We start from the raw sequence: 27,021 nt of genomic DNA, 5'->3' as shown, positions 1-27,021 counted from the left end.
CTCAACCATGGAGAAGATTTAACCACTCCTAAATCACTACTACAAATGTGTTTATTGTTGTGTCCGACACTGGAGGGAAGTGCAGGAAATTGGGTCGTAGAAGTGTAATGAGTGGTGCAATTTAGAGAAAAGGGAGGAAATGAGGAAAAGGACTCATGCAGCTGGAGGAGGGAGGGGAAGAGGGGAACTATGACAGAAATTGTAAAGCCACATTTAATGCCGTGGTCTCAAATGGTTATCCGCGGAACATCAAAGAACCAACCCCAACTCCCCTCTCACACAAAAATATCTAAGAAAGCAAAGCACTCAGAGGATTATTCTCCTCCAATCACATGAACTCACACTGACGGGATCTTCTCCTGCTCACTAACACACCCCCCTCCCCCACACACACACACACACACACACACTAAGATGTATGAGTAGTGAGAAAAGAAGAGAGCTAATGGAGGGTAAGAGCACTGGGGAAAAAAAATTATACACATCTTAAGGTGTGAGACGATACTTAAGGAGATGAAGGGATCTGTGGAGAAGAAGAGAAGTAATGAGGGAACCAGATAGATGAGAGAGTAAAGGAAGGATAAGAGCGCTGACCCTTTCAAAGGACAGACGAGCACTCAGGCCCAATGAGAACTGGCAACAGAAAACCTTTACCTGCCTACACACACACACACCTTCACCTGTGTTTCTTCCGATTAGTCCCATGACCAATCGGTGACCTTCGGCTTCCTGCAGCCACCCCCTCCATGCTACATCTCACTGCCACCATACTCACATGGCACATGCATATAACTTCTACAATAATAAAGCATATGCAAATCAACTATTCTAAATGGAAGTCATTTATGAGGCCCAATAAATGGGGGGGGGGGGGGGGGGGGGGTATTTTAGAGATAGTATAGTGAATAGAGTCAGAAATTGGGGAGGGAGAGAGGGAGAGAGAGAGATGGAAACGGCATGCGGGAAAGGAGCCACAGGTCGGATTCGAACCTGAGCCGCCTGCTTAGAGGACCACATCCTCCATTAAGGGGGCGCGCACACGAACCACTAAGCCAGCGACGCCGCTGAACAAAACAATTATTGGTAACTTTCGGGTCTAACTAGCTGGTTAACGTTAATAACTTAAACTGAAAAGGCAGTTGAAAAGTAGACCTGTTTAAAAGTTAAAGGTTAACAATAATGGCAAGTCAAGGGCTCATAAGCGTATAAAGATAGCCAAAAGTCTACAATGCTAGCTAGCTTAGTAGCAAAAAAGGTGATATGGTAATATTAAGGTTGCGTTTTTTTTTTATTATTATTCACATGAATGCACAAAATTATGAATGGTGATCTTACTCACATGAGATTCTCCTGCAACAGAGAGCAAGTAAAGATGAAACAGGAGGAAAGAGTTGGAGGGGCAGAGGACACATCCAGGCAGAGCTGTGGGATGAATGTAGTATTGGCTGTTAGAGCTACAGATTATCAGACAGGCAGGAACAAGGATGAGACTTGAGAGAAAGGCAGAGATGGAAGGATATACAGTGATAGAAATGGTCTTAGTGCCAGAGAAAGAAAGGCCTCCAAACCCATCTGTGCTGAACTAGAAGGTGGCGAAATAAACAATCACTGCATCTTTGGATTGACAACAAATATGGGAGATAAGGGTGTGGAGAGATGGTCAATCTCACTGTCGTTTAATAATTAAATAAAAACAGTTCGAGTCAAAGACAGTGAGACAACATAGTACGGTTCTTTCCATTTCTTGTTACAACAAACAGAATCCTCTGCAAACCAAAAAGGTGAGATCAATATATGATATGCAACAAAACTAACACAGCCTTCAAAAGATCTACAGCAGCTCAGACATTAAACCATCTGGTCCAAACGAACCAGTCTTGCTTTGAACATCTGAACTCTCTAGAACTGCATCAATTTGTGGGGTTGATATTGGAAATGGTCTACATTCAAGCTCAGGACTTCAGAGTTTATGGGTACAAAAATGGGACGATGCACCAAAGGATTTGTGACCATAAGCCGGCGGTCAAAGGAAACATCCCTACAGTTTTATTAAGTGTGAGTCCAGCGAAGGCCTCCTGAACTGCCTCAAAGCTCTCAGGTTTGACCTCCAGTACCTCACATATTACACCGTATCTACCATCTTCAACAGTTTATAGTTTGTCAAAAGTTTGCGAAAGATGACAATTACTGGTAGCAGATTAGAAATTGCATTGGTTTAATATAACATGACATCATCTGCATACAGTGACGCAGAATTAGTCTCTTAGAGCGAGTATAGGCAACGTGATAAGTCATGAGGCAAAGAAGCAGTGGGGAGACAGGACTCTCATTGGTCACTTGATGAGCAACTGTTTCCAGTGAAAACTTGAGCAGAGGGGTAACTGTACAACATAATCACAAAATATATCCTGTATCCTGTTTGAGTTTATGTAAAGCGAAAAAAAATTGCATACCCAGTTTTTCCATTTTGGAAGTCCTAGACCTTTAGCAAACCATAGCAACAATAACTGTTCAAAGAATGCAATCTTTCCTGGTTTACATGGAAATGAAATAACAGCTGGGTTACCATTCTCTGTTCAAGGAGCCCGCTCAAAGAGCTGCGTGAATCATCTCAAGCATTGTGTGAGCATTGTGTAACTTCTTAAAGTTTAGGATAATATCCTTGTGCCATCCATGCATTTTTATTTTGTCGTTTTGATTGAGATAATTAAACTAGAGCTTCTTCCAGAGAAGTACAAGACAATACAGTCTATTACTTCTTATGAGCTAGCTTTCTTGTTTACAATTGGTGAGGATTGTAAGTGACAGAAATTCATTTCTTAAGAGTTACGACTTCTTTTCTTTATTTTCAAAAGGAATCAGGAAGAAGAGCGAGCCAGCTTACAGCAGGTATCGAGCAGACACCATTATACAAAAATAAACATACAAATACAACAGCACACAAAGAATATTCAGTCCATAACAGACCATGGATAAAAAAAAAAAGTGCCGGGGAAAAGAGGATTGCAGCCCTGCATTTATAGATAATCTTTGGAACGAGGCAGGGCAAAGAGAAACCCAGGAATTCTGTTAACAAAATGAAGGGGGGAAAAAGAGCATCAGGCACGCTTATCTCTGAAAGGCTCCTGCTTCCCAACCGGGTCACATGAATAAAGAGGTTTTAACCTAATTTCTCACATCCACCACTACTCTGACCAAGCTTGACCACAGCCAGCAAGAGACAGAGTGTATGAGAGTAATGGAATTAATCCTCTATTTTTTTTTACTTGAAAAGACACAGCTGGAGCCATATGTAAAAGATGCTTTTGGTTGAGGACGCACATCAAAAGATGCCGTCTTCAAACACATTCTCAGCCTGGGTTCTGTTTTTCTTCTTATGTACTCTACAGAAACAAAAAAAAGGAGCAGCCTTGGTTTAAATATTCACTATTTCAGAGTCTAATAAGAACATTTGAATCAGAGAAAACACACAGGATAACAAGGAGAGCAGCCGTTTCTGTGGCAAAAGCAAATGAGTCTACTTGATTGAGAGCATCATCAGCCCTTGAACTCATTTACTTCTATCCTGAGTTATGACTCATCACAGGGAAATGATGGTGATGGTAGATTTAAAAAAGAAAAAGAGAATTCACACAATGTAGATTTTTCTGAAGATGACACTGCCCCCTGCTGGAGAAAACAACAAAACACTTACATAAGAGAGGTCACTGTGGTTCAGTTTTCTGTTGTCTGCAGAGACGGGTTGATTTGATCATAACTCGGTGTACATACAGTCCCAATTATGCCAAGAGGTATGTGTGCATTAATATCTTTGTATTTGCCTGTATAGTCTGTGGTTTCATTGTTTCACTTTGTGTTGTGAGCACATTGTCTACCTTCATACATTTGCAGTTTATGAATTTTCAAGATTGTGTACAACCTTTAAATGCTAAAAGGTGATTTGCAAAATAAAATAAAAAAGTATTAAAGCAATGCAGAATCAATCAACGAATGGTAACAGTGTATCCACATGTTAGTGATGAATAAGAACATGATGTGTCAATGAAAAAATAGTAAGCAAATACTAACTCCATGCCACAAATATTCTTTCATTTCTTCAAACCTCAGGAAATCCTGACATTTTGCTGTTTTTTCTCAAGTTGACCTATGTGGATAGATTGTTTTTACTCCAATCACAAGCTCTATTCATTTTCCTGTACATTAAATATGCTTAATCTGGTTCCCAGCTGCACACGCAGTACAAGCATAAACCCTTGATACACAGTAGTCAGCACAAAACCTGAGCTGTTACTGTTACCTTTCAGGAACAGTGTTATCTCACCTGGGAGATTCTCTCCTGTGGCCGGCAAACATTATTCTCCTCCAGTGGTCGGGGGCCCAGGGTCAGTCACAGTACGACTCTCGTGAGGCTGGGAGGAGGGGCTCACCGGTCTGCTTCAGTGGAGTGGATGTTTGCAGCTCGAAGAAGGGCTGAGCTAAAATCCATCACGGCCCCCGATTTAATTTTTCCCTCTATAGCATTTGCAGGGTCACTTGGGATTAGCATAAAGCTTCATTCTGCTGAAGGGAAGGGTGGAAAAGTAATTCTCATTTCATGTGTGTACAATGATTTTGTAATTGCAGGACTGTGACTCACGCCGACTAATCAGGATTCAGATTACTGAACAATGCAGCACGTTGAGGGGAAAACTTGGCATTTAAAAGTTAAGGCAAGTCAGAGGATGAAGGTAGAAGCAGGAAATGGATTACCAAATTGTATATTCCAACATATTGCCAATACAAGCAGAGCAGCAACCAGTGAAGTCTCATTGCATAAGCTAATGCTAATTCATTTAAATCATGAAGCCTTATAAACGTCTGCTCTGCATACTGTAAACACACTCATTAAAATGCATCTTGAACATCGTCACTTTGGGAGAACAGACATCCACTAAAACGTAAAGATAGCATAATATCCACAGGCCAGACGATGAGGAACTTTCAGTTTGTGTCGACTGTGGTGCAACCTGTGGACAAAGTGTTACCTTAAATCTCTTTGCTAATCTTCCCCTGTTCACGTACAAGGATTGTTTTTGGGAGAAAAAAATGAATCCTGCTTATTTTAACACCAACATAACACTCGCTGTAAATCTTTCCTTTAGAAAATGTAAAAGAAAGGCTGTTTTGGCAGGGTTCTGTTTATCACATCATTGTTTACAGGCATTATAAATACATTTATAGAAATAAGCAGTCTTCTCACTGATGTTCTCCTTTGTCTTTTTTAGGTTACATTAAGGCATTAGTATTGATTTCTGTCTGTTTCATAACCAGCTAAAAACTCTTCAAAGGAGCATCAAAGAATTAAACTTACATTAAACTGCTGAGATACACTTTCTTTTGTCTCCCTAAATATAAAACTTAGCAAATCAAGTTCTTCTGAACTTAAACCAGAAAACACTTTTTTTTATGACAGTTTCAATGCTTCTATTTTAAAGATGAACTGACCTTCTTCTTATCGATATAAAGCAACAGCCAAGATCCAGCAGCTTAACTTGTAAGTCAGAACTAACTGACCTACACAGTCCTCACTACAGAGGTGTTTTCTGAGTAAGTGTGCAGCACACATAAAATGATCATTGAGGTACATTCGTAGGTTCAAGAGCCACATTTCAAAAGAGGAAAGCTTTAATGGAAAGCTGGGAAGACATTTTGTTCATTGAAAGGAAAACAAATATATACAAAGTGAACTTAACAGAGAAAAGAAAATTACTCTTAGAGTGAAGATATAGTAATATCAAAGCGTTAAGCTGCCCGTAGCTACAGAAATAAACAGCCATGCTCTTTTAAAGAGATGAGCAGTCAGTGAGGAGTGCAGATGTCAAACAGGACCCGAGAGGGCGACATTCACCCCAAATGTCCCCGATCTTTGCTCTGTTTTTCTGTTCATGAGGTCCTGTATGGTAGAGATGGCCGACGGTTCATTCTGGTCCCTCCTCGGGGCCTGAAGCAAGTCCACCACAGCACAACTGGGTTTAGGACGCCTGCGTCTTAAAGCCCGTTTCTCCGCCCGGGTCTTGGGTGGAGGGAGCCCATCGCAGATTCGGGGGCAGGTTGTGGTGATTCCACAGAAGGAGGGGTCATCTGAATGAGAGGATCCCTCTGAGCTGCCCTCTGACGGCGAGTCTCTAAATAACGGCTGAAGTAACCGTTTTGTGAGGGAAGGGGGGTTCGTGGTGACGGGGAGTCTGTTGTATATAACAGCTCCGTTACACAGTTCTGTAGCAGCATGAAAAGATGGTTTCAGAGTCTCCACTTTCTCTATGGATTTCATCCTGCGGCGTCTTCTCTGTAGGGAAAAGGTTTATATATAACGGGAACAACTGTTAACATCTTTTAATCAGTTAGCAAACAGTTTCAAAGTGACAGTTTGTGCACTGCATTAACTTATCTTTACACACCTTTCTGTTGGCGGGACAAAGACTCTGGGTCTCCTCTGAATGCAGATTTTCAGGGTCTGTGAATAGAAGAAGAAGGTTCATTTCTACCAAGATAGGAACTTGTTCATATTGATTAGCTATTATCAAAAAAATATACAACCTAGAAGTGGGTGAGTATAATTACTGTGATAACGCTCATGTATCCTACCTTCAGTGTTGGCTAGATGAAAAGACTCCGAGTGGATGAGTGGATAAGAAGCACTCCTCTTCAAGCCTGTCTCATCGCAGGAGAACTGCCTGTTAAAAGAGTGGTGATTGAGGAAAACGACTTCATGTAGAACCTTTATTAGGACATGAGTCACAGATGTGTCACCACCTCAGATGGTCTTTTATGAATATGTGGTTTAATGAGTAGGAGCATTTTAAAGCAACATAACCTCAGTCTATACTCTTTAATAGCCCATTTAAAGAACCCACTGAGTGCTAATTCACATCTACCCTCCCACTATAGCTTTTTTAGTTCCAGCACATTTGTAAATGTACATTTTTAGTATTTAAGTAGTTACCCTCTAAGAAAGTATTTCTACCTTTCAGAGGAGCAGTGGGTGTAGCTCTTAGGTATGGGAGGCTCTGGCTCTGTGGTTGTAGAAATAGTTGAGATGCAGCAGTGTTTGGCGAACAGCAGCAGGCCGAGAAACACACACAACCCCAGAGACAGCAGCAGGTAGTACTGATTATCTGAAACCTATGGAATACACAGTTGATGACACCATTAAGCAAGGCAGCAGCAATTTCAGATAAAATAAAAATGAAAAAAAATACAGGATACAAAATGAGATGCAACTCGATTACTTAAATGCAATAAAGATGTGTCACCGAGGGTAAACGCTCCAGTTCATCGTAATGACTGGTCCCAGAAACAAGACTACATTTACTGAGTGTGATTCCAGGCTGATGAAACAGATTAGTGATGAAGGCTTTGTGCCTTGAGTGTTGTATCTACCTCACTCTGCAGCTGGCTGACCCTGACAGACAGGTTGAGAACCAGCTGAGTGATGTTCTCCAGCTGGCCCTGCAGCATCCGAATGGACTCAGTCTGACGCTGGTCCTGTGTGAGGAGAAGAACAACAAAATTAAGTAAAAGCATGGATTAGCATCATCAACAGAGTTTGTGAAAAGGCAACATGAGTAAGAGTGTCATGGTACAGGGTTATTGTCCTGACCTCATTCGTACAAAGTGTGCTTTTGGTATGTAGCTACCACATAGCCTGTAACCAAAAATAACCTATTTATGCTTACTACTATGCTTATGCCTCAAGTTATACTTGACAAGTGAGGGCAGCGCAGCAGTTGATGTCTTATCAGTTGTTTCATGGTAGGAGCCAGAGTAGCAATACGTGCGTTGATATTGTTTCACTAAAGTTTGATCTATCTGTGAAAATTAGTCATTTAAGAATGCATCACCAGAACTGTTGGTAAGGGGAACGAGGCACAAAAAGACTGAAGGCACACTGTTCTCCTCACAGTGTTCAGACAGCCTCTCACTGCACATTCTGACCCTCACCAAGTTACAATTTATTATTAAGAGTGTAAATTACTAGAGATATTGCAACCAAAACTGAATATAAAATATACATGATGGCAGACAGTACATGAGCCTCACTACATTCTGCCTTTGAAGTGTGTATTTAAGTCTGTTTGAAGTGAATAAACAGGCTTCAGTTCATTTAAGGAACTATTAACAGATCTAATTTGTAGCATTTCGAACCTCTGTGTTGTACATCTGTGATATTTTTTTTTCTAGTTGAGAATATACCAGTATTGTATCGCATTGACAGTTAAAGTAAGACGCAAACTGAAAAAAATGAGCTTCTGTTAAAAAATGAAGCCAAATGCGGATTTGCAAAGACCTGCAGTTCCTCAAGTGTCCACTTGAGGGACGCTGCAGAAGCACCTGATGATACGCTCCACATTCAAAGATGCTTGTTTTACAGCAAAAATAAACATGTGTACAGTCTGGTCCAAAAACCATTTAGACTGAATGGTGCATGTCTTTATTGGTACACAATATACTTGGGATCCGTTTAGATTTTATGATGAATAAAGGCTATTCAAAAAAAGGGACATGGCTTGTCTGAGTAACAGAATGACACTAAGCTGTTTACCAGAAGGCTTAAGACCCACCTCATCTCCAGCTCTTTGCCTGATTCTGTTGACCAAAAGTTAGGTGGAGACAGCTATTCCAACATGGCGACCTTCATCAATGGGCTTCAAAAGTCCGCTTCAGAAAGCAATGGATGACGCCACTGAGACTACGTCCATGTTTTATGCACTCTATGGTACTGTTACACACTTTAATGATTCAAAGAGTAATACCTGAGTTAAAGGACTGTGATGAATACAATGTTAACTCGGGTATTCAGCCACGGCAGTTAAAACTAAACAATAAGCTACGGGACACTAAAACACCATGATGATAGATGAATCCAACAATAATAAAAATCCTAATCAATAGCTGCAGTGTATAAAAAAAAATTCATATAAGCTCCACATTACTACAAATTCACATCATGTTGGGGCGCGCTGGTGGCGCAATGGTTAGGGCGTGCGTCCCATGTATTGAGACTCTCGTCTCGAGCGGTAGGCCCGGGTTCGCTTCCACCCGTGGCCCCTTTCCGCATGTCATTCCCCGCTCTCTCTCCCTGGTTTCCGACTCTATCCACTGTCCTCTCTCTGCATTAAAGGCACGAAAAGCCCAAAATAATAAAAAAATAAAAAATAAAATTCACATCATGTTAAATAATTATAAAAGTGAGTACTTCTATGCTAATGAAACAATTTATAACCCTACAACAGCTAGAGGGGATAACTTTTACTTTCAATACTTTGAGAACACACATTTATATTGTATTTTAGTTAAATTAAATTGTTGAGTTACTGTTAAAGACTGGACTATTTTTCAAATGTAATTTTTTCATTAATGCTCTGTAAGTGTTCTGTGATTAAACTTTAACGTTTATGTTTTTTGTTCTTTGAAAAAATGACAGGATTAAGAAAACTACAAAAGCATATTCAAAAATTGGTATCTGTATCGAAGAAATTGCAAAAAAGTATCTGAATCGAATCGATTTAAAAATAAACTAGTTTGTATCAGCCATCCCCAGTGTGCTGTGAAGTGAGAGGGTGGTGTGATAACATTTTAACTATGCCCAACCATTTCCTTATTACACACATCATGTTAACATAAAATCATTGATCATTGCTGCTTTAAACCATTTTTGCAAAAGAACATTTAAAACTCTTCACCTTGGTAACCTGAAACTGCTAAAACTGCTGGACATTTGTTCAAAGGCTGACAAAATATGAAACTGAATTTATGAACAGATAAGACAAACTGATTTTTGGGACAACCATTCCAAAGACAGACAAAACACATTTCTCTGCATGCCTACTGTCTGGATTTGTGCCACTTTGTTGCTCACCTGCTCCTCTGCTATCTTCGAGGTGTTCTGGAGTTTAATGATGGTTTTGTTGAAAGCCTTCTGCATCTCCTCCATCTGTTTTCGATACCTTAAATCATAACACAGAAGGAGAGATTTGGTAATGCAAACCTCTACTGAGATTAACAACACTCTTGCTGGGGGTTTTTTCTGTAGCGTTTGTGTTTTCCCCTTGATTTTCACCTCTGACTCAGCTGCTCCAGGTAGCGTCCGCTAAGCGACATGTTCATCTCCAGGGCCTTGATGCGGTTGTTGAGCCTCATGAACACGGACTCCTTCTGGCTGGAGCCGTGCACCTGGTTCCCGTTCTGCTCCGTGCCGTTGGGAGGATCTGCGTAGATGTCTGAGAGTGACGGTGATGAAAGAGAAGGAGTAGAGGGGCGAAGCAGTTGACCGTTGTCGACTAGTGATGCAGAGATTTCTTCTGCAATATCCTCTCTTTTGGTTTCTGTTGATGGCTCGAGTTCTGCAACAATGTCTGGAGCGGTGTGGGGCAGTTCAGTGGGGGTGGTGCTTTCAGGTACAGCTGTAGGGTCATAATAATGCTCTGAATGAGGAGAGATGGTGGGATTGACCACTTTGGATTGATCTGTCTTATCTGGGACTGGGATGTGGGTTATCTCTGGTTGAGGAACATCAGTATCAGAGTTTTCTTCTGCAGGCACATTTGAGGAATTGTCCGCTGGTGCACTGACACTTGGCTGAACATAGGTGGAGCTACTGAGGGACACTGAAGGCTGAATATGCTTCTCCTCATCCAGCACATCCTGGCTCTTCTCTGTCCTCAGCTCCCTCAACGGCTCCTCTGAAGACAGCTGCGGAGTATCCACAATAGCGGTGGGATTGGCAGAGGATGAGTCGTTGGCGCTGGGTGTGGGGAGGTTTGAGGTTCCACTCGGCTCCAGCAGAGGAGGTTCGGACATGGACTCTCTCTGAGACTCTGCAGCGCTCCCTGGAGGAGGTGATGTTTGTGATGGGCTGGCTCCGCTCTCTGGCACCTGCTCAGAAGCTTGTTCTTTTTCATAGGACTGATGCACCTCACTGTGGTGCAGCTGAGGATCAGGGCAGGCGGAGGGGGATGAGGGCAGGAGCCAAAAGGGTGGTTGGATAGGAGGGATTATTTGTTTTTTGTTCATAATTTGGCATTGTCTTTTTTTGGACAGCAGGGCTGAACATTGTCGATGGAGATACTCCTGGAGTGAGGCCGCGCAGGAACAAGAGGAAGAAAAAGAAGGAAGAAAACAGGAGTTCTGGATGTCTCGTTGTTGCTCATGCTGATTGATTTTCTCTTCTTCTTCATCTAACTCCTCCTCTTTATCCAAAAGGATGATTGTTGAGATGATTGGTTCCTCCTCGTCTTTCTCTACAAGAATGACAATATTTTCCTCCACTGGGGGGAGCCCTTGTTCGATTGTATCAGATGTAGGACTATCTGGTTCAAGAGTCTCTGAGGATGGGGCTTCAGTTGCAGGGATATCAGGGTCTGGTAAAACCTCTTCATCTTCAGACTCTGGACTAGAGAGGGAGAATGATCTTCATTAATATATATTAAAAACAGCCAAAGAAGAATTTATTACAACGGCAAAGAAAGACAAAATAAAGGACTTCAAACTCAACCACACAATCTCAGTAAGAACATGTAGAGCAACATGGCCATTATTTTACAACAGAGTGGGTACTTATACTTCAATCAACACTGTAACAGCCACCGCTATTTCTTGATTTGATTGCAATTCCAAGTTTTGCAATTTAGTCAATTTACTGTATAGTGATGATATCAATAAAATATTTTTTCTTTGGACCTTTAGTAATAAAAAATGGATTGTCTTAGCACTGGGTCTCTGTTTAAAGAACATGTAGAAATTAATCATATAATCTTTTTATGAGTCAAACACTTGAAGATGTTTTGTTATGGTTGTTTGAAATTTTAAAAAATCTGAAAAGAAAATCTGAATGGGTAACTGTTGTACTGACACAAGGTTTAAAGGGTGAGTGAAAAGTGTAGCCCTGTTAACATGGCATAGGTTAAAAGAAACGTACACAGGCTTGTATGTAGACTTCATATAGGTTATAAAGCATTCATGACATTCGGTCGTATTCAGAGCGGGGAACACTTTCGATAATCCGTTAAACTTAAATTATCAGTTTTACATTTTGTATTAATTTTAACATGGACGTTAATTAAAAAAAAAAAACATTTCAACTGACACATCTGTAATGTGTAATGCAGGCCATGGAGGAGAGAAAAAAAGTCTTGTTTCTACTCAAGCTCTCATTGGCTACAGTAGCCTAGGAACACTGAATGGAAGGTCCTGATTGGTCAAATGAGGTGTCACTCAAAAAGGTCAGAATTGATGAAAGTACTGTACAAAGATTACAGTTGAACAGTGGCAGAGATTGTGAATCAATCGGTGGATCTTTATGGATGAAATGTGTTTGGATTGTGTCGACCCTCGTTGATGCAGCAGGATCAGATTTTCAAAACAGACACGTGTTACTTTGAGTTTCCCCAAGTCATCATGGCCTCTTAAGATCCAATATTACTGGAATTAACTGATACTGAAGTTAACGTCTTTGTTAAGATCTTAACAGTTGGCAGAGTTCAATCTTTGATTAACTGCGCCCACCTCTGGTCATATTTATGTTTTCGCCCTTTAAGCATTTTAAATAAAATCTTGATGTGTAAATAATATTTAGTTCTTCCATTTCATGTGACAGTGACAGATTTAAGGTTTGTGGAAGGTCAGTTAACATACACACGTCATGTACTCACACTGTAGTCAGGTCTGCAGTGGGAGTTGGTGTGGTGGTTTCCAGGGGCGTTGATGGCTCAGTTACGTTCACTTCCTGTGACGACAGGTGGCCTAAAAAATGTAAAATCAGATAAAATCAGGATCAAACAAACAAAGTATTATTTTCAAAAGTAATCACCACCACCTTGTTAAAAAAAACGTTATATTTGAGGAAATAAAAAGTGACTCAAGTTTGTGACACGAAACTGAATGTTAGAGACTCTGAGCAGAAACCTGATAGTTGGCCATACCTTGCATTTCTTGGCTTCCACCGAGAACATTGACAGCAATGTTATTCACCATGTTCAAAATGACATCTGAGGAGGAAAATGAAACACCAGAACAACATATTTAAGTAGTATTCCTTGTTTTGGATCCCTGTATTCAGCTTATTGCAGTGGAAACCAGTGCCTGCTATTCTTACCCTTTGCTGATCCAATCAGATTATTGGATAACTTGACTTCAGCCGGTGTGGATCCAGGAGGATAATCTGCACGGAGAGCTGACATTAATAGCACATTTCAATTTCAAAGCAAAGCAGAAGAGGAAAAATGTTACTATAAATCACTTTCATTGTGGTGCTCTCAAGAACAAACATCATGTCCGAACACAATCTAGATTATTCTTTTATATGCACTACAGATAACAACTAACTGCACCAAAAACTTCCCTGAGTGTATCCTGCATGTTGTGGATTAAGAGCTCTTACCCAAGTCATTATCCAGATCATCTGGTCTTTCTGAGGGATCAGCTATCTCCTCGTACTCCTCCACCATGCTCGTGCCAAACACCCTGAGAAAAAAAAATAGAACATGGCTCATGCTATAACCAGACTGAGGAAATCTAACCTGTTATCACACAAATTAAACGTGGTCTTTATGCAAATCTTGTACAGCCTGTAGGGGGCAGAGTGAGACAATAAAAACCCAAACTCACACACACAAAGAGCTCACGCAGTACAGGAAGGTTTCTTTTGTCCACATCAGAATTTTAGACTTATGCTAGTTTTGTTTCCTGGGACTTGGCATTTGATTGTAGGCACAGTTAATGCAATGGTTTTCAAAAGACATTTTAAGTAAGCAGCGGTAGAAGCTGTGAAACTGTGCTGGTTTTAACACTGTCTGCTACCTCTGCTCCAGACAGATCTATCTTTATGTTCTGAAGGGGCAGAAAGAACAGCTGCAGATCTATGCATCAGCTCTCCCTGTTCCCACCGATGGCTTGATAGTGTATTAGGTTGAGCTAACCACGACCACATGCCAAATATTACATAATAACACTTGACACCATCAAGAGCTCATGCTGTGTGTAACAAGCCGTTTGTTCAGCACACTATAACTGGCTTTAGTCAGTGAGAAAGTATTTCCACCTAAAACACCATATATCACACATTTAAAACTAAACCAGCAGCCTCACACATACTCAACAATAACTTCATTTAACTTTCAAGGTCGCTCCATAGTACTTATTACATTTAACTTTTTAACCCTTGAATATTTAGCATTACTAATAGCTAATCTCACGTGCATCACTTATTATGGCTTACAAGCTTCACTCATTTAGTACTCTTTAATTGTACTTTGCATGTTGATATGAGATACGTGTGTGGTTTGTTTTTTGTGCGCACTGATGCTTTTTTTTACACAACTGAAGATCCTAACGGATAAAGAAAGTTATTTGAACAAAATTGAATTGAGTAGCAAGGTCTCTTGTTTATTTTCTGGATGACAAACACGAGAAAATTGTGATAAAATTCTGAATTTGACTCACCTTAAGAGACTGAGGGGGCAGAAATGCTCGGAGCCAAAGTGAGACACCAGCTCTACCTAAAAAAAAAAAATAGTATAAATATAAAGACTCAAATATGGTCGTCTGTGCTGTATGATACTTGACACAAATCCCAGTTTTCCGCAGTGGTTGTGTTACTAACAAAAAGGAGACCAGTGGTTTTATTGGTTGTACAATTAAAGGTGCACTATGAAGCTTTGGTAGAGAAATGTGAAAGTTGGAGAGTAGTATATGTTATATATATATGGTCTATGTTCATAACTATACACAAACTGTCCTCAGAGGAAAATTTGGTCCCTGGAACACTGTTTGAAGATAAAATGGTATTTAAAAAGTTATGGTGGGGGGCCCGCACCAGTGACACTGTAACTCTCCTGGTAGCTTTTTAGCTCCAAACACTGTTCCAGTGACCTATTTTTCCTTTGAATAAAGTTTGTGTATTTAGTTTAGAAAATATAGCATAGAATTGTTTCACTTCTCCAACTGAAATTTCACCACCAAATCTACATAGTGCACCTTTAACACAATGTGTTCAAATCAAACATTTAGGGAACGATGGTAATTTGTAACCATCTGAAATGACTGGTATTAAAAAAAGTAAGATGGCTTAACTTGCTATGCCTGGTTATTTGAATGACATCAAGTGGGATTTAGGGATATGGGTTATCACATGCCCATTATATGTGAAATGATTGTATTCAATATAATTATTACAGTTATAATGGGTTAGCAGCAAGCAAAGCAAGTCAGATGTGATGTTGTTTAGAGTGGATTAAAGCACAGCATAAAAACATGTTAACTATTGAGCTCTACAAGAAAAGCAGCTAACCTTTATGTACTTGGTGAACATCTGAAGCAAGAGAGACAGAAAGAGGAGAAACAAATTAAAGAGAAGTAAACATGCATCACAACAGGACTTAACATTTTTTTTTATGAGTGCAAAATCATCATCTACGAGACTCATCCAAATCCAGAACTTAAAACACGATCTAAAGTGGCATAGGCACATTTTATATTTCAGGGATCAGCTGGTCCCCTTAAACAGATTATTGTGTAACAGAAGCAATGCATGAGCTATCACAGGACCTCATGAACAACAGAACTATCATTCTAAACAGGATACACCAAATTACTTTAAGGAAAAGGAAGAATAAAAGTGAAGGAGCAAAACTGTCCATTTAAAGGCATTCAAAGGTAAGAGTACACAAACAGCTAAACACTGTAATGTTACATTCTCCCATGCATAAAGGGAAAGTCAAAGTGATTTCACTGCACTACTTGAGCAAAGAATAACGACAGATACAGTGAAATTGTGAGTGTGTGCTCACCTTCACGTATTTTGCATAAAGATGCTCATCTAAAGGGAAACTCTGGACTGTGCGTTCATCTCGGGCGTGAAATGTTCCCAGCTTCAGCCACTTGTTTGTTGGATATCTACAGGAGAAGATTTACAGGAAGAAAAAAAAAACACAAGGTCAGTAATATGGATGTGTGAGAGCTGAGGATAAAAGTTTGGACTCATTGGAGTGTATTGATGATACTGAAAGAACACAAGTTTCTCTCAGAAGAAAACATGTTTTCTATAAAGAAAACCATAAATGAGTTTAGAAATATACTCGCAGATATTAATGTGTTTGTAGTTTAAAGTTTCTGTAAGGGACTTGGTTTGTGTCCATCTTGGCATCTCCAACAAAGTGTCATCTCTTATCTCTTTGATTCTACGGTCAGATAAACATCTCCCTCTGCATCGATCTTATTATGGAAAATGTAAATAAAGACTGTTTTGGCAGCGTACTGTTAATCATCTTGTCTGACATCCACCTGGTGGCAGCAGTGACAGGCGTTAAGAAAAAAATCAGATATAGAAATAATCAATCATTGTGGCACAGGTAGCCTAGTGGTCAGTGTGTGGACCCCATGACCAGAGAAACTGAAGCCCCTGAAAGCGGGCAACCCAGGTTTAAATCCAACCTGTGGCTCCTTTCTTACATGTCATAAATCTTTAAAAAGTATTCCCCTTGCTGATGTTCCTATTTACTTTGGCAGCGAAAAAAGGCATCTGAATTAATGCTGTTTCAAAACCAGCTACAACACTTTATCTGCTAAAATAAATAAATATTCACGGATTGAATTAGAAACATGAAGTGCACACCTGTCACTGATAGAGACCAGGAAGTCTTTGGGAGTGGAGGAGAAGAGTTCAAAGTTAGCGATGTCGAGCTGCTTCACCTGGATGGGCTCACAGAGCTCAATGATGAACCTGAGCAGGAAAGAGAGACACCGCTTTACATTTGAACCACAGATGGACATTAAAATATATTTTAAATCACAGGTGACATGTGTGGAAAGAAAGCAGGAGATAGGTCCAGATACTGCAGTACATACCAGATTTTATTGCTGCAGGGGTTAAGCATGTACATGTCCATGTTCTCCATCAATATGGCCGAGGTGCTCTGTATGGGACAAATTCACAAATCAATGTGTGCATGTATTTGTTGTTATGTTGATAAACAACAAGCAGGTAGCTCAGCTGCATGAGGTATAATGCAAACATAAAAAGGTCTAAATCCTTACAATGTCCAGAATAAAACCAATACTCTCGCTCTCCTACCTTGAAAAAAAGTCATACATGCACCCATCGGCCCAAGATTGAATTAATATAGTGATGTCCTTTTTATTCTGCTCCAGTTACTTCAGAATGTAGCAGTTAGACTTTGTCGTGCTTTTAACAGACATCAACCCCACACCTAATATTTCTGTACTGGCTACTGTTAGCTTCAGATTTATTTTTAAGATTTGACTGAACACTTTCAAGATATGTATCGGTCTGCTGGAAAACACACAGCAGAATTGTTGACTTCTTCTCAACCATAAATCCTCACTGGGGCCCTTATGGTCGGTCCAAAGTCAAGGCTTTAAGCTAAAGGGCGTAAGGACACACTCTCTGGCTTCTCACTGGGGTGGGTGAATGAATCACCTAAGTGCAGAGTCAGGTGTGTTTGTGGCTGATTGGCCTTGATTAAAACCAGGTGTGGGGAGCTTATATATACACTCCTGGAAGTCAATGCTCTGTGCTGACTCATTATCTCACCTTCAGAGGTAGTGAGAGGTTTTCCCTGTGTTGTCTCTTGTTGTCTGTGTGTTCATAAACACAAACAAATAACTTTCTGTGTATTTCTGTCTATTGCCAAAATAACTTGGGGTGCTGGGTAGTTGATATACCCCAGCCTTTTGTGTTGAGTTTTAAGGCCTCCCTGGCAGCCTTTACTTTTGTGAATTGTTTCTGGGTCTCCCAGACAATTTAGTTTCGAGTCAGCTCCTTGGCAGCAGTGGTTTAGTTGATGATTTTCGGTGCATAAGTTAGAGGAGTGTTTTGGCTCTATACTATTTTCATTGTTTAACTATCTTTCATGTAATGGGGTCTCCTCTTTTCTTCTTTATGTCATCTTTCTTATTTTTATTCTATTTTATTTCACTCTTTTCTTTTATTGCTTGTATTTAATCACAGTTCTTGTATGTCCTTTATTGCTTTGGTTTCTTTAATTTCCTATTATTTATTGTTGCTGCTTTTATTTCTTCTTAATTCTTTTATATCCTCTTATTGCTCTCATTTTTTACTCTGTGTCCTCCCCCGTATGTTTTAACAAACTCTTTTCTATGGTTTTATCTTCCTTTGACCTTGTAATGTCTCACTGTGTCTAGCTATGTTTGTTTCTAAACATGTCTGTGTTTTCTTAGTTATTCAAAGTACTCTGTGTACTGTATAAAGTTATTCTCATTATTATTATATATATCAAGAGAATACCTTTGCCTCTGGGTTAGAACCAAGGATTTTTGCTCCACACTCCACTGAGGCGTAGTTGTTGAAGTTTTTCTGTGCCTTCTTCACAGCAGCGGGAGCCCCATTGTTAGAAGTGTGAGAGGACTGCGCTACAAAGAGGAACAATAGGAAAGAATACATTTCAGGCTTTGGTTTCAGATACAGAGGACGTGTCATTTTCTAGATCATCAAATCTTTTCAAGCAAGATAAACTTGTAGTCTTACTGTTTTCTTTCTCAACCTCCATCATCTTCCGCGTCCACTCATCAAAAGTGGGGATGTCCTCCGGGTCTTTGCTGCTGCTCACACTGGAATCTGTGTCAGCAGTAGAGCTCAGGTCCTGTCACAGATAATGAGAAAATGAGAGCTGGGACCTCCTCCTCCTTTGGTAGAGAGAGGAAAGTAGTTCAACATACTGTAGTATCTGAGTTCTTTACCTGCTCTTTCAGCCGGTGTGATGATGTGTGTGAGCCTTGACCGTCCGGAGTACTCAGAGGGGTGGAAGCGTGGGTTTGAGTACCTGGAGTGTGAACATTAGAGGTGTTCTCCAGAACAATCGGAGGACTGCTGTGGGGAAAAATTTAAATATATAAATTTTGTATTTTAATTATTGGCTCACAGTTATATACAGTACCTAGACAGAACAATCAAGTTTCAATTTACATCCATCAATGACTCCCACAGAATGACTATTACATATGCCGGGACAGGAGATATATCTCTATATTGAAACAAGTACTTTTTTAAATCCATTACCCATTAACCAAAATAAAAAAAGGCATGATATCAGTCTACATTCACCTAAATCATTTACAAGAAACTCATCCGTCCCCACAGAACAATAGAAAGCATTATTGATTTTTAAATTTTTGAAATACAGAAGAATTACAATCTCAAGTGCATGTTGGTATTTTAAGCTCGATAAGGGCGCAGTCACACTAGCAAAGTTGTCCCGTACAGTGCTTAAGCACGATTGCCCCTCCTTCCTGGCCTGCACTCACACTGCTCCAGTACTAACCAGGCCTGAACACAGTTACCTCTTGTACATACCATCGTAAATCAATACAACACATGCATGGCTTTATGTTATTATGAAGCTTGCTCGGAAAGGCGGACACGCAGTCGAGTCTGTGTCTGCACATCGGAGCACAACACAGAGAACATGGCAGCTACTTTACCGACTTTGAAGCTTATTTCGAGTCATTTTAATCAGATACAGCCATAACACTCCGTTATTTCTCGATAATGAAGGCTGTCCACGTTGTGTGCCTGTGCTCGTGCATGAACTGTACCGTGCCGAAGCACACCTCTGCTAAGCGTGCCAGAGCCAAAGACGTGTACCGCGCTTGAGGAGCACTCACACTGGTCAAACGAACTGGACTTTAGGGTGAAGCGTGCTTGGGCCTGGTACGGATTGCCTAGTGTGAGCGCGCCCTAAGGAGAGAACAAGAGAAGTTGAACCCACCTGTCGGCATCATCATATGGGTTGCTCTCTAGTTCTTCTTCACAGTCAGCTGGAGGCTGGTCAGAATCAATCACCTCAGGTGTAGCTACGTCAGATTCAACATCTGAAACGCTGTAGAGGAATTAAAAAAAAATCCATATTTTAATTTTGAAGAACTTTCATTTGTAGGAAAACATCCCAGAAATAAATCTGATTATTAAGAAGTAACTTGTTCTCATGCAATGATGTAACCGTAAACATTTTAAACATATCAAACTTTTTTAACATAAGACAAATAAGATATAGCAGAGCAAGCGTTTCATACCATTTTCCTCCAAACAGTTCTTTAGAAAATCATCAAAGTAACAGCATCTTGCCTGTTTGGGATGTTGTCTTGAAGGTGAAGGCTGCTGGGGTCGTCCTCAGGATCAGCAGTAATATCAGAGACTGGGTCAGTTACAGGCAGCAGGGGCTCTGGGTCCTGCTCTTTAGTGAGAGTGGAGGATTCAGGAAGTTGAGTTTCTGAGTTTTGCTCAGGTTCTGGCTCAGGTTGTGAAACTATTTTGTCGTCCTCCATAGTTTGCTGCGCCACTACAAAGGCCTAATGGAAACACAGAGAGATGTTTGAGCTGTCAGAGGAAATGTGAAAGTGTTCTACCATTAGGCAGGGCTGGATTGATCTGCCTAACATTTAAATCTTCAAATGTTCCAGGAACGATCAATAACAAGGGATGGATGGAAGGATTCTTAAGACTTCTTATCCAGGTTGGAATCTATGGTGCTCCTCTGCAGGTATAAACTTAATTCAGCTTTTAAAATATACAAAATCTTTACATGTGATTGTGTCAAAATATTTGTCCAAGTTAACATGAATCCAGCATCTGTACTCACCTCTAGATGACTTGTTTTGTCCACCTCCTGTGTTGTCTGTTCCTCTTTCTGAAGCCCATCCTCTATGGGCTGCACGTTTTCAGACAGGGACTGGACAGGAATGCTTTCCTCAACCTAAGGAGAAAAACACACACATAAATGATATCATTGAAATTCCATATTTTCAGATACTGATGTGTAACAGGCATACATCTACTCTGAGAGCAAATTTTCTGTGCAGTTAATCTTATTTTTTTTTAATTGAAGTATGTAGCTGACCTTTTGATGGTGGATGTTTTCCCCCGAATCTTCCACCACACCCATGTCCTGTGAGGACTCGGGCCTCTGGGGGTCTTCTTGTGACTCAGTGCAACCCACATAGAAACTAGGATACCTATGAGACAAAGTGAGAGACAACAGTCTTAAACCCTTTTCACACATACAGAAATCTCTATTGTACTATTGATTACATTTCTCTGAATATAGGGCACATGTTAAGGCACGCAGGAGAACAGCTCTTGTACCTAAGAAGGAAGCATAAGTTAAGGTGTATAATAAACTCTTAAGTCAAGCACTCTGCAGTGACTCATTTGCAGAGGAGGCTGTGGCCAAATGTCCCAGTGTGATGCATTCAGGAACCCCTGGAGGACTGTAGCTCAACGTGGACAATTTATCTTATCTCTATGCAGAGTCTGTAATGTTTTTCAAAGTCACACCCTGCCCAGCTGCATTGTATGGCTTTAAAAAACACTTTGTTTCTGTCTAATGACATGTCTAAAAATGATGGTATCTGTCACTTGGTAGTGGCAAAAAGACAAGGTAAGTAGAGCCGTTCCTGCTGGGAAAGGTTTCTCATACAGTCTCAAAGGCAACTTGTCAACAATTCAAGCCCTTATCTGGGGTTTATAGAGGTTTCCAGGTCAGGTGCTTTACTCGGCCACTGGACTGGTGCAACAGCTTTGTTGATCTGACCTGAGTGGCTGGAGTTACAAACACTTACACGCACTACAAGTATTATAGTTTTCTAATCTAAAGCCAGTACTTACAGTGTAATTCCCACAGGAGCGGAAGTGGTTTTGAGACATGACTAGCTGAAAAAGTGCAAGCAAACTCCTGGACACTGTGTCAATTGCACAACATTGACAACATTTTGGTAACAAATGTGCTTTGCTTAAGAATATGACTTTTAAAAGGTTTTCTTCTGAAGAAAATGGATTTTATCTGATGTTGAGCCTTACATGATGCACCCACAGGGAGGACTTTTTCAATATTCAAGGGTAACTGGAAATACCAGTTCAGAATAGGATGATGTGTTTGAGATAGCAGGTGAAATGTAATCAAAACAAAACTTTAAGAAACAGGTTATAAATGATGGTGGATTGAAGTGCTAACCATACAATCATTTAAATATACACAACTCGTGTAAGTGCAAAGGTCATGTGCACGTGTGCGCTTTCATCAAGATTGTCCTTGAGTCACACCTCTGACTCACATGTGACGGTTGAGATCCCCGCACCCGAGGCCGCGTGGCCCCTCGGTGTTGGCGGCGGATCGTCACTCAGAGAAAAAAAAACTCTCACTCTCACTTATCGTGCTAACCCTGATCACACAATGTTGTTGTTTATTTTCTGTTCATTATTGAAATAGCTCTTTCTAGAATTGCTATAAAACAAACACTGAGACGCTTTTTTTTCCGTTTCCGGAGTGTTATATATGACTGGATGCATCTTTGATAAGTACAATTATGAGCCTGGGTAATAATCTGTTAAGATTTGTACACAAGGCTTTGGGCAATGATGACTATTAGGATTTCATGCACCAAAGGGACTCGAATGAGAGGTCGACCAATTACTTGTTATGTTGACGTTCATGACATGTGCTGTCATGGCAGCTTCACAGTGGGCAAAATACAACTGTAATGTATTATGAGTTACCGTTTATTTGTCAGTCCTAACTTAAATCTAGAGTTGTTAACATACCAGTACAGGATATGACTCTGATGGTGCCTAAAACATGGGATTGAGTAGTGTGACGTAAGCTAACAATGGCACTGATCCAATACCTTCCTCTGTTAGCCTTTGAAATAAATGAAGTCGTCAATTCTTAGCCATCAGTCCACTGTAGCTTTTTTTACAACTTGCTTGAGCCTACCAGAATTGTATTATGGCAGCCACCTGCAAGAACTATTTTATAGCAGCAAAGAAGGAATATTTCAGGTCATTTTGCATGTGATGAAGCAAACAGCAACAGTGCAGTGCTGGCAGGGAAAGTCAGAACCTGCAACAACAAGAACTAGTCTTGAAGGAGTGTTCAAGACCTCAAAGCCAATATGTCATAACTGTTGAAGAAATGACTAAGACTTGACTCCATACAATAAGACTCAGTTGACTCAGATGGCTTACGTTGATGAATGTTTATACATCAGATGAATCCTCGAGGAGACATGATTCAACATCACACTTCTGTTCTCGTGTCTTGCTCAATCACACCTGCAGAACTCTTCGAAAGGCATCGCATATATCCTTCCTGCCATTGAGGATGTCCAAAGAACACGCTGTCTGCGGCGAGCTCATGGCATCCTTAAAGACTCCTCCCACCCTGCCCACAGACTGTTTACCCTCCTGCCCTCCGGCAGGCGCTTCAGAAGCCTCCGGACCAGAACCAGCAGACTGAGGAACAGCTTTTTCCCCAGAGCTGTTTCTCTACTGAACTCTACCCCCCGAACTCTGAACTCTGTCTCTCTCTCTCTCTCCCTCTCTCTCTCCGCACCCTGCTGACCCCCCTTTCCCCTCCATATCACCTCACACCCCGAACTCTGAACTCTGTCTCTCTCTCTCTCCCTCTCTCTCTCCGCACCCTGCTGACCCCCCTTCCCCTCCATATCACCTCACACCCATCATCCCCCCACCACTCTTCCTGGTCACACACACACACATCTCTCATCCATCTGTATTATTGTATTATAGTATGTTCATATTCTTTAAATTATCTGTAAACTAGTATAACATGCTCACTGCATCTTAATCTGTATATTATTAGTATAGCATGCTCACTGCACCTTAATCTGTATATTATTAGTATAGCATGCTCACTGCATCTTATTCTGTATATTATAATCCTAAAAACACACTTATTTTGTAGCATTACTTATTTATAGCATTTATTTATATTTATTGCATCCCATTAATCCAGCCATCCAGATATACCTAATAATTCACTTTTTTTGTCTACATCTGTAAATTTTGCAATTACTGTACATAGCACAGAATTACTGTACATAGCACAGACTCTTGCACTTTCTGCTTATTTGCACTTCTGGTGAGATGCCAAACCTCATTTCGTTACTCTATACTTGTATATGTGTAATGACAATAAAGTTGAATCTCATCTCATATCCTAAAACACATTATCATTATCAGGGTCGTGTCACATTGACCCACCTAGACTAAACTGTGACCTCAATTACACTGGAGCAGACAACAAGTCTGCCAAACATCATTGCAGATATCAGGACAGTTGACACTCTCTAAGCTGTACTTGGTGTTCGAATAACAACTGACCTCTGTCAGGTCTGACTGACATTAGAGAACAGTGAATAAACCTAGTGACATCTGTACATTATAATCTAAATAACTACAGAAATTCCACCACAATAACAACAAGAGCAAAGGTGTGAATAAGATAATTAATAACAACTTAGTTCCTCCATTGAGTGTCCCAGTATGACATTCAGTAGAGTCCTGGAGATGATAAACCAAAAAGCAATACAGCTGTTCATTATGATATTCATTACATAATGGGGCTTTTTCTGCTAGGACCAGACTACACGCTGCTCAATGAAAATCCAAAAGTGACAAAATTCCAAAGCCTGAACTAGAGTACAAGGTTTATTTCATTCAACTGAAATGCACTGAGCAAAATGACAGACATTGAGAGGTTAAACAGTACTCCAAAAAGCGAGCTAAAGCAATGCTAGAAAAAGTAGGCCAGGTCAACATCACCAACATAGATCTTAATACCACATTACATCATATCCCTCCCACCCCTCCCTCTATATCTAACAGTACTGTGTATCCTCTAACATCATGGCTAGAGCCCACAATCATCCTACATAATCTCCCTCTCTGCTGGCTTTACTGTCTTCTGTCACACTAACATTGACCCAACAACCAGCTTTCAACAAAACTGACCCCACTGACATGAAAAGTCTATAATCCTGTCAACAGCAGATGAACCGGATCACTGTAACATCAACGCTAGCTTCGTAACAGTATGGTGGGAATTGAGAGCCATTTGTTAATTGCACAGTACACTTATTTGTGTGTAGTCGATATGTGGCGGTTTTGACTTGTCACTTTGAAGGCATTAAGCAACTCTGTCACCACCTGACTGATTCAGCCACAATGCAGAAAGACTGCAGGTGTGTTCCAGCATCAGTCATACTCTTTAACACAAACAACACAACAAAATCCACCACTTACTACATTAAAGCTAGATTACACTTTCATCCCTGGCCATACACCTTTCAATTTTCTATGCAATTTATCATTTCATATGGTCTTTCGATTCTATGCAAAAACAACAAATCAATAATATTATTAATTGTCTTAAATTAATAGACAACTAAGTAAGCTAAGGATGTTATAATGTGGATAGTGTGTGATATTATGTTGTTTAATTATTGATTAATTTTTGACGTTTGTGTTTGTATAAATCACTTTATAACTTTGATCCTTTACTCTCAACTCTCCAGCTACTGTAACATGGCGATTTGTCCAAGTGGGGAAGTGATGAATTGATTGATTGATTAATTTTATTTCAGACATATCAAATAAAATCAAACATATCAAAAATACAAAACAAAATGAAAAGCACGACAATACAATAAACAAAAAATGATGTTCAAATTATTTCACAAAAAAGAAAAAGAAAAAGAAAATTACATATATTTAATTGATTTGCCTGAAAAGGAGTAGGAAGAAGTATAAAACTTATTAAATCCTACCCCTTTTCCACAGCTCATTAATTAATATTTATTAAATTAAATTAGTTCCTTATAATCTCTCTATATATACAATCTATCTATCTATATACAATTTGCTATACTTTATGAAGTTGTTCTAATTAACTTATATTATAGTTAAGTTTCTTAAAAGTTACATTTCTTTACATTACTTTCAGTTTTAATGACCCAAACTTCTCCACTGTGTATGACATTGTTTTGTTCTGTAAAAATCATTAACTAGAGACAAGGCAATTTAATGTGTCACATGTAATAGACAGTTTAAATGTTAGTTACGTTGAGCCTAGTTAATAGCTGGTCTATCTGAGGGGTCAGTGAATGAAGCTCAACACTAACAAACCAGAAGTCAGCCAGGTGCCACATCACAGCGGAGTGTTGACGCTAGGTAGCTAGCTAATGTACAACGCTTTTTTTTTACCAACTTTATTAAAGATTGGGTGACGTTTGACACGGTTTTGACTGATAATGTGTGTCTTTGACGTTGTAATAATAACGACACTTAGTCCACACGGTTCAAATCGAATCAACTCACCTACAGAATAGCGCCACACATAGCCACACTGACACAACTCGCCGTAACAGTGGTGTCATCTTCATCCCTCTCCCGTCGGGATAGACATTCTCGCCGCGGTCAGAAAAAGCGTTTTCTCCGTTCAGCAGGTGTTATCTTGAGCTAGAAAGAACATAAATCCACCCCCCAGTCCCTGTAAACTTAGCTGGCGATCGTTGTTTGACGGTACGTGTGATGCTAGCCGCTGTCACCCCCCACACACACAACCTGCCCCCTTGCTGTCAGCGGGACAGTTCAGCCGTCCAATGAGAAGACAGCGAGGTGGTTGCGCAGTTCAAACTGAGCGTGCGTTAGGAGCGCTTGATTCGTACACTTTCAACGCTGGGATGGGCGGCGCTTATCTTAAAAGGTACATTTGAACAGATGAAAGATGTTTGACTTTGCCCTCAAACGTTGTTGTAACTGTAGTATTTACGAGATGTGATCATAGACTGTAAATATCGGGTTGTGATTGGATATAATAGACGAGTCACCGAGATGTGGTGACCAGTGGGTGATTAACACGGAAGTTGACATAACAGCTGGTGTGGGAATAAGTACTTACCGGTAATAGGCCTACTAAAAACTGTGAACTTCGTGAAAACTATTTTAATATGATCATGATTAAATACGGGGAACTGTTTTATTAACAATATCCTACATTTATATTCGGTACGAGGTGGTTTGATAAGGAATTTCACTTGTGTTGTAAAATCTTAATCGGCCTACTCATTGTTTAATGTGTCTGCACCGTAGACTGTAAATCTGCAGCTGTCCGACACAAAAGGTTGTAGGCCCATAGGCCGTTGGGGTTCAAT

General features: G+C 40.2%; 1 protein-coding gene across 4 annotated transcripts; it reads right to left on the bottom strand.

Moving 5' to 3' along the window:
- Positions 1 to 5,642: 5,642 nt before the first annotated feature.
- Positions 5,643 to 26,444, bottom strand: LOC109996790 (SUN domain-containing ossification factor). 4 transcript variants are annotated; one of them, XM_020651085.3, is made up of 24 exons: positions 26,186 to 26,444; positions 20,910 to 21,024; positions 20,652 to 20,765; positions 20,138 to 20,361; positions 19,782 to 19,892; positions 18,754 to 18,883; positions 18,542 to 18,656; positions 18,302 to 18,426; positions 16,882 to 16,949; positions 16,649 to 16,756; positions 15,825 to 15,930; positions 15,326 to 15,346; positions 14,479 to 14,534; positions 13,418 to 13,500; positions 13,133 to 13,210; positions 12,960 to 13,025; positions 12,690 to 12,780; positions 10,100 to 11,431; positions 9,899 to 9,986; positions 7,420 to 7,524; positions 7,004 to 7,161; positions 6,625 to 6,713; positions 6,438 to 6,493; positions 5,643 to 6,325 (listed from the first exon to the last, which is right to left on the bottom strand). In XM_020651085.3, the coding sequence occupies exons 1-24, from the start codon at positions 26,248 to 26,250 to the stop codon at positions 5,858 to 5,860; spliced, it is 3,972 nt and encodes a 1,323-aa protein (XP_020506741.2). In that variant the 5' UTR covers positions 26,251 to 26,444; the 3' UTR covers positions 5,643 to 5,857. The 4 variants fall into 4 exon arrangements, with proteins under 4 accessions (XP_020506741.2, XP_020506756.2, XP_020506747.2 ...); XM_020651100.3 differs by having other exon boundaries at positions 13,133 to 13,198; XM_020651091.3 differs by having other exon boundaries at positions 18,754 to 18,880.
- Between the last annotated feature and the right edge of the window lie 577 nt (positions 26,445 to 27,021).

The sequence above is a fragment of the Labrus bergylta genome, chromosome 4 (assembly GCF_963930695.1).
Source record: "Labrus bergylta chromosome 4, fLabBer1.1, whole genome shotgun sequence".
Lineage (NCBI taxonomy): Eukaryota > Metazoa > Chordata > Actinopteri > Labriformes > Labridae > Labrus > Labrus bergylta.
This window is presented reverse-complemented; position numbering and strand designations above follow the sequence as displayed.